Genomic DNA, 13,325 nt, shown 5'->3' on the forward strand with positions numbered 1-13,325 from the left:
GAGTTGGTGATTCTGTTGAGGAAGAAGAAGGGGATTCGGCGTGCATGATGTCTCTCGAAGAGCACACCTCAACCGATACACACGGCGGAAGGGGATGAAAAGGCGACAGAGAGAAGGAAAGACGCCGCCTCGACCGAGGTCACACGCGGGGAAGAGTGTGAGTGGGAGGAACGCTTTACTAATAATACTTTGCTTGGGCGAGTTGGTGCATACTTAGGACGAATGCAGCGCAATTTTGACGAAGACAGGAGACACAGATCAACGCAGTCGAGCGCCGACTCACAAATGAGTTTATCTGCACTTCCACAGGCCTTGTTTTATTTGTGCACATCAGCGCTAGCATTTCCAGCTTGTAAGCATGCGATTATTTTTGCCTACAACATCTTGTTTTATTCTTGTTATTTTGTCATTCTTGGATGATATAGCCAGGTATGGTTCATAAAAAGGCCTGTTGAAGTGAAAATAAGCTCAGTTGTAAATCGGCGCTCCTCTGTGTTTACCTGTGTCTCCTGTCTTCGTCAAAATCGCGCTGCATTCGTCTAACATATTACTAGCTACAAGAGAATAACGCAGCACTATATAAAAGCTAGGAAAACGCAAATACGCACCAAAACACAACAGAATAAATAAAAATCAAGGAACTGCGTGTCGACAACTGCAAACACACTTGTACCGAAATCCAGTAATCTTTCGCCTCTGCTACCCCGATTTTTATGCGACAGATAAATGTAAGGCGTCTGTTGCAAGGGCAACACTGGGGCATGTACTATGGGATGAGAGTGCTCGTTCTTAGACGACAAAGTACACAGAAACCACAAGGAGGCAGTCTCGAGCCGCAGGGCGCGCTGGGAGGCGGCTCTGCTCAACTCCGCATTACAAGGCCAACTGTGGGCCGTGAAGCTAGCCTAGGCAGCGACCCGAGCCCCAGGGCTCGCAGCCGATGCCTAGGCCCTAATCGGTGCCTAGGCCCACCCCGAATCAACTCTGCTGAACTTTATAAATAAAGTTGTTTCATTCATTCCTGTTTCGTAAGGATGGTTCAGAACATGAAAGTGAGACGTGTCTCAATGGAAATAGTTGCAGCTCTTTTTGGTGTTTAGAAAAGAATTTGACAAAACCACGATGTGATCAAAAGACACGCCAGCGGAAGGGTCCGGAAATTTCGACTATCCGGGGTTCTTTAATGTGCACTGATATCTCGCATTACACGGGCCTCTATTATATATATACTAAAGGCTCGTTAATTCGCATTTCACGGGACCGGAAAAAAATGTCCGCATACCGAATTATCGAAAGTATCAAGAAAACAATAAACAAATGTCTTTTACATCAAGGCCCTTAATGAATACGTGATGAATACGTATTCATGAATGAATACCCTTAATGAATACGTAAATCATTTACTCATTTTCATAAGAGCAGTGTAAAAGCCGCAATTTTTGTCATCCTGCGACTTCCTGTTCAGTGCGACCACATCGCCAGATTCCTATATGTATTTAGCCCAAAACGTGCTCTGCACACCTCCCTTATTACGTACCACAACCACCATCAAGCGCACGTGACGATAGTTCTTTCGCAGGTAAAATGGCCGGCATCTGATAGTTCGCCCATCACGATGCACCAAACGAGTTTTACGCCAGCGTACCGGCCGCGGCTGAAAGCTCTTCATCTTCAACAGCTTTCGCCATGTTTGAAGTTTGTGACGTTGCGAACGCATTGCATCAAGCTAAAACGAAGCTGCTGAGTGCCGGATGCACATGTGGACAAAACCGTAGTCGCTAACTGATGAAGATAGCGAAGCGGACAGTGCCGCCTCGTTTCGGTTGACCGCGAACGTCCTTTTGGCTCTTTTGCGTCGCACATTTGTGGCGCTTTGCGCTCCGAAGATCGTCCGAATGAACCGGGATGCGGTCAAATGTGACCGAATTAACGACAGTCTGATGGCATTAGACAATGCATATGCTGGCCGGTACCAGGGAGCACGTCCCAATTATTCGAGTTTCCGAGAGCAGAATTAATTACTTTTTACTGCATATGTATTGCCCAGATGCGTAAAGTTTTCAATGCGAACCATAGGCACATTGGCCGTTCCTGTCTGTCTATTTCTCTAGCTCGTGGTTTCTCTAGCTCTCGTGGTCGCCTCATTAACCTAGGATATACAACAATTGGCATAGGAGGACATGATTGTATGACGAACACGAAAAATAGGAAATGACACGCATAAAGCGATAGGCCCGTCGCGTACGCCATGAAATCCTTTCCCTCAGTCACGTGTGGCGCATGCTCGCACACCATGGCCCATGGACTGCGGGTATGCGTCACCCGTGATTCTGTCTATATCAACGCAGGAGCGGAGATAACAGACCGTCCACGCCGAACGGAATAGACCGTGGAAATCTTAACGCGATAGCATTAAGGAGCCCTTGCCACAGAAAATCCACTGCCGGCGTAGGCGGCGTTGTCGGTGAGCGAGAAATCCAGAGTGACGCAAATAATAAAAATCGCGGTTTGAGCCGGGGTCGAACCCAGGCATTCTGCATGGCATTAAGTATTCTGCCACAGAGCTGCGCCAATGCTTGAAGCTGCTTCGGAAAAAAAAAAAAAAAAAAACGCCAGGCCTGCGCGGAAAGCGCAGCACAGTCACAGCGAAAGCTGGAAGAGCGGCATTTCTAGAGCCCGTTCTAAACTCTCTTGTGGCTACTAATACAAGTACATTAGCAACGTATCAACTACGCCACCAATCATAATTTTTGGGAAGTTGGGAAGCACCCACCACGACATTATTCGTTATTCTGTGGAGGAGCGAGGTACCACCTGTAAGGCATTATGTGCATTTTGTTGATGCGACGGTTGATGACGATGAAGAATTATGGCTGAGGCCTTTGTAATGGGTTGGAAGCTTTAAACGACCCACTAGTTACCTAATTCATATTGTGCGACGCCCGGTCGTTATTTAACTGTCCCACCACGCTTTATAACATATGTTAACCGGAGAAACGGAGAGCGAGAGAGAGAGAGAGAGAGAGAGAGAGAGGGAATTAACTTTATTGAGGGCCTGAGGAAATGGATCATGAGAGCCTTATGGGCTTTCTTGGCAACCAATAGAAGTGCACTTGCGAGGAACCCACTACGCTATAAATCATAATTTTTCTGAAGTAGGGAAGCAGCCACTATGCAATTTTTCGTCATTCTGCGGAGAACCGTGGTACTCGCTAAACACCTGTAAGGCATTATGTGCACTTTGTTGATGCTGTGGCTGATGACGATGAAGAATTGTCGCAGAGGCCTTTGTAATGGGTTGGAAGCATTCAATAACCCACTCGTTGCGCAATTCGCATTTTGTGACGCCCGGTTACAGAATTCGCGTTTGTATGACGCCTGGTTGTTATTTTGCCCTTCTACCACACTAAATTACATATGTTAATGTGGTTCCTTCCCGACATGAAGCCTGTATAGGGTCTTTCTGCAACGCTGTTCCAAGCACCGGCATGGCCCTGAGGTAGAACACTGGGTTCCCACACAGAGGGCCCAGGTTCGAACCTCGTTCAATCCTGGAATTTTTTTATTTCCTTTTTTATTTCGTGTGATAGGGGTTACGGACATCGGCGGCGGAGGCGGCGGCAGCGGCGGCGGTGGACAACTACGGCGCCAAAAACGGCCGTTGAAATGATCTCATAACAGCTTTCACTGTAAAAGACCCTGTGCAGGCGTGATGCCGGGGCAACGTCAATCTTGGTGGGCTATACGCTTTTAACGCGATAGCGTTAAAGAGCTCGTATCGCAGAAATTCCGCCATCGGCGTCGGCACCCTTGGTTGTGAGCGAAAAATCATCATCTTGTCCGTGACCGAAAAATCGAAAAAGCTGCAAATAAAATAAAAATATTAGGTCCGAGTGAGAATCGAACCCAGGCCGTCTGCGTGGCAAGCAGGTGTTCTACCACACAGCCACGCCTCTGCTTGGAGCTCCACTGGAAGTAACTTTCATGCTTCCCAAAAATACGCGTCCTGTATACAGGTGTCACAGTACGAGATGCAATATCGCAGTAATATTGCGTGGTACAAGCGTACATTGCCCTCGGGCGTCACACCACGTCATTATCATAACGACTTTGTGGTTTAAAGACAGCCACCCATTACAGAAGGCACATTACTGCGCGTATTCCTTTAAGACCACGTAGTGGGTGCATCGCAACTTCGAAAAAGTTTCTCGCGCATAATTGCCCCTGGTTTAAAGCATGCTACCCATTACATAAGGCACACACACCTTAGTGCGCGCATTCTGTCAAACACTCGTAGTGTTCGAAGCGCGCACTAAGGGCAGGATATCCCTATCGCGTTCAACTCTTAAAGGCGAAGCTTAAGCGTCCCCCCAATTTTTATACAATGTAATAAACATTGCATATGTACACCTATGACCCCTAAAGTCATAGACAAGCACTGCTCGACCCCGGCGGCATACGCCTACGACCTCTACTTACGATGTGCACATCATCGCACCGTAGCGTGCCTTTTGTTTCCATAAAACTGACGCCCGTGCTGGCTGTAATGCGAATGCCGATGCTACGAGCCCCGCCACGGTGGTCTAGTGGTTATGGCGCTCGCTGCTGACCCGAAGGTCGCGGGATCGAATCCCGGCCGCGGCGGCTGCATTTTCTGATGGAGGTGAAAATATTTAAGGCCCGTGTACTTAAATTTAGGTGGACGTTAAAGAACCCCAGGTGGTCGAAATTTCCGGAGCCCTCCACTACGGTGTCTCTCATAATCATATCGTGGTTTTGGGACGTTAAACCCCAGATATTATTATTCTGTTACGTCAGACCATAAGATACCGTTCAGTCACCAGTGTAGTCGACGTGCCTCTTAAGCATATATGATAAGCACACATGTACTCAATACACAAAGACTGCGATACACATTGTAACACTTGGCTCAAACCAAGAAATCCGGCATAGGCTGGCACTCGCTGACTGATTCGCATGTATTCGATTTGCCAAAATACGTGGGATCAGCAGGAATTTTCTTTCCCCGTCTTGTGTGTACCTTGTATTTCTTCCTCGTGTGTCCTCTTGTTATCGCGTCGCACCTGCCGGCCGCTGTAATGCGCGCAGTCAACGGGCTAAAGCAGCCCATTCCGTCCATGTATTTGGACTGGAGTCAATACCTGTCAGCGGGTGAGCCTCGTATTGCATCGAGGGAAGTCTACTTTACCGCCGTCGTGGGCCGCCAGCTATTTCACTATCTCTGGAATCGGCGCACGTTCACATTAAATGGGAAGTCTGCTGTACCCTCGCCATGTGTATCGCGCTGTCTCCGGTACAGACCCCCCCCCTTTTTTTTTCTGGCTACGGACAGATACACGCGTGGATTTGTTGAACCGGCATGCTAAATAATGCTACGGATTAAAAGACTGCTGTACAAGATGAAGACATCCTCTTTCTGCACTCATAAGGAGACTTGGGCCACTATTGGATAAAAGTCTAAACAATTGGGAGGCATTCGCATGGCGGCGCCTGCAAACTGGGAACGTTGTAAACCCGTTGAAGGCACATCATGTTCAGCTATAGATGATAGAGAAAACGATAAGCGCGAGCACTGTGGGGCGAGATGGACTCTCGACGACATAATCTGGGACTGTGATAGCTCCACAGGGGCTAAAGCAAATATAAATTGTGGAGAAGCCTTGGGAAGCCCTGCTGCGGAGCGGGTACCCTGCTTTATAGCAACAAGCCATCTGCCTGGCGAAAGAAGCCGCGAAGAGTCAAGACCTCTTTGTTTGCTTTTAATCGCGGAGATGCAGGCCCCGCGGAGGTTTCATCGCGGAGATGCCGGTAACCTACGCCTGTGTGCCGGGGACGGGGAGTAGTGGGCCTCCTTATCTGGCGGAACAGTAAAGTTGTTATCATCATCATTATCATCACTGCAATACTCTGCAGACACGATAGTAACCGCGTGATCTATGCCCCGCGATTGTCTGTTTCCCACGTTCAGCCTTTGGTGGACCGTTTAAGTTTTATGGAAGCGGAACCGTCTTTCTTTTTTTTTTTCCTAGTCGTGTTAAACGATGGCGTAGTAATACTGGTACAGGTACCGCTGTGTACTTCCGATATCCAGTCATCCATTATGCAGCCGTTGTTTCATCGTATCAGTGCATCATTACTATCAAAGCGGTGAAAAAGCTATGCGCGTGTTCCTGCTTACACTGTTTTCTGTTTACGAACGTAGAGACAGCCGGCGACAGCACGTTAGAACTGGGCATCGATACGGCAGCAAAGCATTCTGTGAAGGGCTCATAGTTCCCTCTATCACAGCATTTACGCTATCATGAGGGGGTCGGTATCAGTTTTGGGGGGAAAAAGTGTTTAAACCAGTGATAGTGGTTAGATATAACATCGGCCTCGCATTTGCTGAAGGTGCCGGGGGAAGGAGAGGGGATGGAGTCACGGGGTCTGTATAAATACTCTGAGTAATCTAATACTGCCCCTCAGTGACTACGCCTTAGCGCTACGAAATATACGCCGAGTTAACGCTTAATCATACGGGGCGAGAACCTCGCGCACGTTTTGACAGCCTTGATTTTAAGAGCCCATGACATTGCACTAGTTCCACCATCGATTATAAAGGAGGAGACCAATACAAAGACCAGTGCCAACTAGTTCGCGCAGGCATTCGCACTTTTAAGAGCAGATGCACAGCACTATGCCCATTGAGCAGCACAATAATCTGAGCGAGGAAACGAGAGTGGTTACCCTGCAATCAGGCAGATGTGACGACTCCGGCTTGTGTTTTTGTGAAGGTAACGCACAAAAACTACGCCTTCCGGACGACTGCGACGCCTGTGATCAAAGAGAAGAGAAGAGCAGCCGCATGTCCTCGTCGTTGCCTTTCTCATCGCGGGGCCCAGAGACCAGAGGTGCTCGTCATAGTTTGTCCTCTGACACCGATTCTTCAGGATCAAGTGCAATCGACGACGAGCCAGCATTCGTAAACTCGAGCGTCGACTCCGAAGACGACGTTGCCGCACGATCCAACGGCGATCGAGCACCGTCGCCGAGAATCCCTGAAGAGGTAAGCGACGAACCTACGCGGGACAGCCTGCCTCTCGATGCGGCCACTGGTTACCGCAGCCGGGCTGGGAGCAGCGGACCCATGTGCCGGATCTGTCACGAAAGCGACCAAAAGGATAAGCTTGAGTCTCCCTGCAGTTGCTCTGGCACCATAGGCTTCGTGCACGCGTCCTGCCTCGAGCATTGGCTCACTGAGCGGAACGTGAACTTTTGCGAACTCTGCGGCCATCGTTTCCAGGTGGTCACCCAGCCTCTTACCGCGCTCCGGTTCTTCCGGTGGGTATCGCAAAGCAAGGGATGGCTGTCGCGAGAATGTCTCTGTGACCTGTTCGGCCTGTCCATAGTGATACTGTTCGCTGTGTGCGTGTTTTACGTGCTGGCGAGATGGGTGCTTAAGTCGGACCGCGTAGCCTGGTGCGTCGTCTTCTTGTATCTCATAAACATCACCTAAATCATTGTTTACGTGGTTCATACGCTCGACAGGGTACGCACTCGGCACTGTTTGTTCCTGGCGTGGTAGTCAGCGCATCCGATGCGCCGGATCGTGGTGGTGCCTCCGCCAGAGTAGTAAATCTTGGCTGGACAGAACGCAGTGACTTGAGGGCAGGCTCAGAGCCAGATGTGGCGGTTGTCATCGCGACAAGCTTCAACGAAACCAATGACGCAGAGTCAGTATGTCTTCGGCAAATTAAGACCATTGGATATGCTGCCAAGAAAAACTTTGCAAGAAAACCGCTCATATAGGACCATTGGCTGCTGCAGACCAGCAGCATGTTTGGGGCGCTCGCATACTTTTTATACTACGCGTGTTGAATGCATCACTGTTGATCATGCTCCGTGACCACTTTAATCTTTGATTTTGTTGATGGCGTGTCATTCCCATGGAAATGTATTTCAAACTTGTTTTCCAGTTAATCATGTCATTTTCCACAGTCTGTGTTTTTGACAGTCCGCAGTCGTCCAAATAAAGCGTAGTTTTTGTCTTTCAAAAGCCGTACTTTTTATTCGGATAGAAACAGACTGGTTTGTATTGCCATGATGTGAACTCTGAGAGCGGCAATTTGGGCCAGTTAGAGACATTGTCGTAACGATACTAAGCGCTCTCGCAATAGAGGAGACAAGAGCACACAAGCTTTGTGTATTCGTGTTCTATTGTCCACTGCATTGCGATTGCGCTTGGTACCATAGTGACAAATTGTGTTCGGATGAAACACACGAGATGTGCTCCAATTTCACTCTACTAGTAGGTCTGAATGTTCGAACGCATCCGTAAGATCTGGGGATAGTTTTATACAGCTTAAGAGGAAGCTATCGCCGTTCACAGCAAACTGCGATGCCGCCTGTTCAGGTACAGCAACCTCAATCCTTAGCGTCAGTGCCATGACGGTGCCAAGGTGAAAACAGGGCGAGGGTAAGCGCATGCCTGCAGCTGGGCCCGTCGTCTGCTAGGTGATTCCTTCTTAAGGACGTCACCCCCTATTAGCTCACTTTATACAATCATCCACTGCAGCATGAGTAGAATACTGGTTTTGCTCGTATGTTACGTTCCGAAGGTGAGCGCTGTAGCGAGCAATCGACTAAATACAACTCAAAGATACGCCACACGGCCCCATTCATAAGATAATCTGGAAACAATGTTCGTCTGAAGTGCGCAACTGTGGAGTGACGTCCTCAAGAAGGAACTGCCTAGCTGACGATGGACCCAGCTGAGCGCGCTTTGTGGGCGTGCGCTTACCCTTGCCTTGTTTGCAACTTGGCTCCGCCATACAGCGCTGATACGCAGAAACGTCGCCGCTCGCGCACGCAGAAACGTAGTCGCTCACGCTCGGCGGCTGTACGTGCAGACCAACGTGACTATACTAGGTTAGTAACGTTGATGCAGGCTTACACATATCGCTGAAGAAATTAACCGATTATAGTTTCTTCCTTCGATATTGTGAATTTTTACTGTAAATAATTAATACCACAAAATACATTGAGGAATTGCCGAAAAGTAATCGATTACTTTTACATTTCTTTTCTCCGGACTTATGTATTGCTTTTCATAACTACACGCAATGAAATGCTTGACTTCGCTATCTCGCTTCGACCTATAACCCTGCAGCTTTTTACGACATTGTTTACTATCACTGCGAATTGCTTATCAAATTTTTGCTGCCATCTTCCCGCGTTTATATTTGCAAAGCGTCGTTAGTGACAGTGAATACTCGCTTGATGGACGTGTTGTAAAGTACGCGAGCAGATCTGCAGCGGCACTGCACATTTTCTATAAGCACAGCCCGGAAAATGCGCTATTGGTAGCAAACTTCCGTACAGCGCGGACAACTAGCCCGTACTGAAACCCTGCCCTTGGTAGGGCTAGTGAAAAGGCGACGTTGCCATCGTTATAAAACCATCACAGTACAGTTCAATTGGACTCGGCCAACAACTGACGAAGCGTTAAGATGAAGGAAATACCGAGCGCCCAGTTTTGCTTCTCGGAACTCGCGAGGCTTCTCGATGCAGGGCCACAGGCGTTCTACATCATTGCCCGTCTATTTCAAGTACCCAAATCTGTATCGCCTGTTGTATGTACCTTCCCTTCAATAGAGTAACCGATAACGGGTGATTGATTACTGAAAAAATTGCGGCAGATCCCAGGCATTGTGGGAATCGACTTCATGCGAAGCATTCACCGAGTAGCTGATTGTGCTGCCTTTTGGCCCCTCCACGGTGGTCTAGTGGTTATGGCGCTCGACTGCTGACCCGAAGTTCGTGGGATCGAATCCCGGTCACGGCGGCTGCATTTTCGATGGAGGCGAAAATGTTTGAGGCCCGTGTACTTAGATTTAGGTGCACGTTAAAGAACCCCAGGTGGTCGAAATTTCCGGAGCCCTCCACCACGGCGTTTCTCATAATAATATGGTGGTTTTGGGACGTTAAACGCCAGATATTATTGTATTATATGTCCTGCCTTTTGATTTTGCTTTGAGCCAAGTGCTCCATGGTGAAGCGACGTGTTTATGTAAAATGAGTAATTGTGTGCAGATTGTGCGTTTACCAAGCACGTCGACTATACTGGCGCCAATAGTATTTATTGCTTATGGTCCGACGTAACGTCAGCACTCACGTTAGAGCCCAGCCGTCTGTTTTATCGAAACGAAGTGCACGCTACGTTGCGATTATGTGCATGTCATAACTAGCGATAGTTGACGTATTCGTCCGTGATCGAGCAACGTTTGCCTATAGCTTGCTGACTCATGGGAATACTTATGTAATGTTTATTACACTGTTATCATTGTGTATAGCCAACATCGCAACTGCAATTTAGATTGCCGCGACATGACGCCTGTATAAAGTCTCTTTCCTGAGCAGTTTCGAGCACTGGCGTAGCTATGTGATAAAGAAAAAAAAAACAAACTGGCGTAGCTTTGTGGCAGAATATTTGACTAACACGCAGAATGTCTGGGTTCGATTCCAGATCTAATCTTTATTTCAAATGTTTATTCTTTGCGTGGGGATTTTTCGCTCGCACACAACGCCGCCGACGCCAGCACCGGTTTTCTGCGAAACGGGTCCCTTATCGCTATCGCGTTAAGATTTCCAAAGTCTATTCTCGCAGTTCTTGGGTTGACATAGACAATGAATCACACGTGACACATACCCGCATTCCACGGGCCGTTGTTTGCGGGTATGCGCCACACGTGACTGTGTCGTTTCATGTTATTCATGTGATGACCGGTCAGTCAGGATCGTCATAAACTGATACCCTCCTGTGCTAATTATGGTAGAACTATATACCAAGTTAAGGAGGCGACCACGAGAGCACCCAGACGTTGGAAGCTAGATAGACAGACAGATAGATGGAAACGGCCAAAATGTCTGGGGTTCGCCAAGGAATGCCTCGCATTAAAGAAATGGTTGTTGGTTCCTTTTTCGTAGGAATGGTTCGCAACAAGAATGTGAAATGGGTCCCCATAGACGTAGTTGCCGCTGTGCTGGACTTTCGTACAATTCACGCAGTGTGAATTGCTACAGCGCCGGCGCGACGATCTGCTTGGTGTACGCACCTACGTTGGCACCCACTGCCACAACACCGCCGAGCTTGTCGATCCGACTCCGTAGTGCCTTTGAACACCCGGTAAGTTCCGTCGCGCTCAGATTCATGAATGCGACAGGCGCAGTTCGTTCTAAGACAAAGGACGTGTCCGTGTCTGTTTCGTCCTTTGTCTAAGAAAAAAATTTTCGCGCCAGAAGTAGTAATTCTTGCAGTAGGTGCGTTCGCACCAAGAAATAGTTCAATAATTTTACCACTCGTAATGTGATTTTTTTTTCATTTTTAGACTGAGTAATAAATGAAGGTGTTTTGTGCCTCGGAAATGAACAAACCGCCTTATTTATAAAGTTCACAATAGGTTGTTCTGGATCGCTTAGCGTGTCTTTGTTTTAGTATCGTGGCTTCCGCGATTAGTTCCTATTGCGCGCAGCCGGAGCCAGTCGCGGAGGCCACGTTAACAACGACGAAATCCAAGGGCGAGACGCGCGGACTTACTCAATTTTGCTGACCGAATTTCTTGCATAGCTTCCACAGCGTTGCACCTGTGTATGAAACGGAGTATAAAACTTGTGAAAGTGTTGTGCTTCCCGCTAGCGCGTGCCTCGCTGGCTCGACGCCGTCAGAACTGCTCTGTGCCGCACCGAGACACTCTTACAGCGCTCCTAGATGGCGGCGCCATGAGTGTCAAAGTGGAACGCATATATCTCGCGTTCAAATATTCTGTATGCGTTTGCGGCATAGTGCATGGTCAGCGCGTCTGGATCTCTTGCTCGAAAGTCGTGGAATCGGAGTTCTGATTCCCAGGTTTGGTTACCCAATAGAGTATTCTTTTAAATCTCTTTCTGAGTGGCAGTAGAACTGAAAGTTCCACGATTAGGTTACCACTCATCATGAAATTTCAACTCGCACAAAAGACAAGGGGAGAGTGTAGGGCGACGTCGTAGTGGACAGTGATGAACAACGCCAGACAGACAACAAACATCACTGGCTGTCTCATTGACGTCACGAATAATTTTCCAACCTGATTGCGAACAAATGTTGTTCGTAATAGTTGTAACTTGTAACACTTTATAATTTGTTGTACAATAAATCAGTAACAGAAACAGAATACCGAATCACAGTTTACTACTACACTTGGGAACTTCCAGAGGACAGCGAGCTTCGTCTGCTAGCGTTACTCCACGATAAGTCGATAACGGGAGCTGCGCGACCATGCAGTGTTGATCTCGCAAGTGGCCTTGCACAGGCATCTGGCGATGTTGTAACTTCGATCGGTGACATGTCAAGCTGCAACATCGCCAGATGCCTGTGCAAGGTTACTGCGAGTAAAGTGGTTGCAGCGCATCGGTTCACTGAGCGTCGCGCTCCTGGCATCCGATCGACACCAGGTTCCTCGCGTTGGCGTCGGCCAATTCACGTTAAAAGACTACCATCACAGTTCCCGCATTTACGCGTATACCGGTGAATCGTCGTAATAGAGTTTTAGATCATCCACAAACTTGGCTTTTGCAGATTGCCTTCTTGCCGCAGTAGAAAGTGCGAGCGGCCAGCGCCCTTTTACAGAACTCGGGAATCTACATTGTGGCGTAGAACCCAAACACGCGCTGACGGACGGCCGCGGTGGGCGCCCCGACCCAGATCTTCAATGAACCTGACAGCTCGGCTAGCTCGGCGAATTTGAGATGGAGGCAAAGCAATGCTGTGAATCAGGGTGGCATTTATTTTCCAGTAGCTCCATTGATATAAGATGCTTCGCTTAAATTATGGTGTGAATGGTTTCGTAATATTGTATCTTAATCGCTTATAGAAAATTTAAAGAGTCCGTTCCAGGGACCGTTTATTGCGATGCCATCCTTCTTGTAAATGAAAACAATACTCTTTGTGCAGCTATGCAAGCCCTGCCGGTAGACAGCGACGCTGTTGATACTTGTGTCGACAATCGGCCAGGGCAGTGTCCAACTTGGAACACGAAGCAGATTTCTAAGCCTTTACTTCAACTTTAACAAAAAAGGCAAAAATTGTGGTGCCGGAGGCCCGACATTTTTGTTAGACATACACTGCACCAACAGCACTTTAGAACCGAAGTCATGCGCTGCGGAAATGTACACGAGCCAGATGATGTTCAGGCATATGAAGATCAATTAGTTGACGGTCTTCGCGAATAAGTAAGTGACGGTTGCACAGAACTGCACGTGCATGCCGAGTATTCGTTTAATGTTGCGTC

The 13,325-nt window shown here is 48.2% G+C and overlaps 1 protein-coding gene across 1 annotated transcript; it reads left to right on the plus strand.

Annotated features, from left to right (window-relative positions):
• Positions 1 to 6,865: 6,865 nt before the first annotated feature.
• Positions 6,866 to 7,516, plus strand: LOC119384108 (E3 ubiquitin-protein ligase MARCHF1). Its single transcript, XM_037652405.1, has one exon. The coding sequence runs from the start codon at positions 6,866 to 6,868 to the stop codon at positions 7,514 to 7,516; it is 651 nt and encodes a 216-aa protein (XP_037508333.1).
• Positions 7,517 to 13,325: the final 5,809 nt, after the last annotated feature.

The sequence above is a fragment of the Rhipicephalus sanguineus genome, chromosome 1 (genome assembly GCF_013339695.2).
Source record: "Rhipicephalus sanguineus isolate Rsan-2018 chromosome 1, BIME_Rsan_1.4, whole genome shotgun sequence".
In the NCBI taxonomy this organism is placed as follows: domain Eukaryota; kingdom Metazoa; phylum Arthropoda; class Arachnida; order Ixodida; family Ixodidae; genus Rhipicephalus; species Rhipicephalus sanguineus.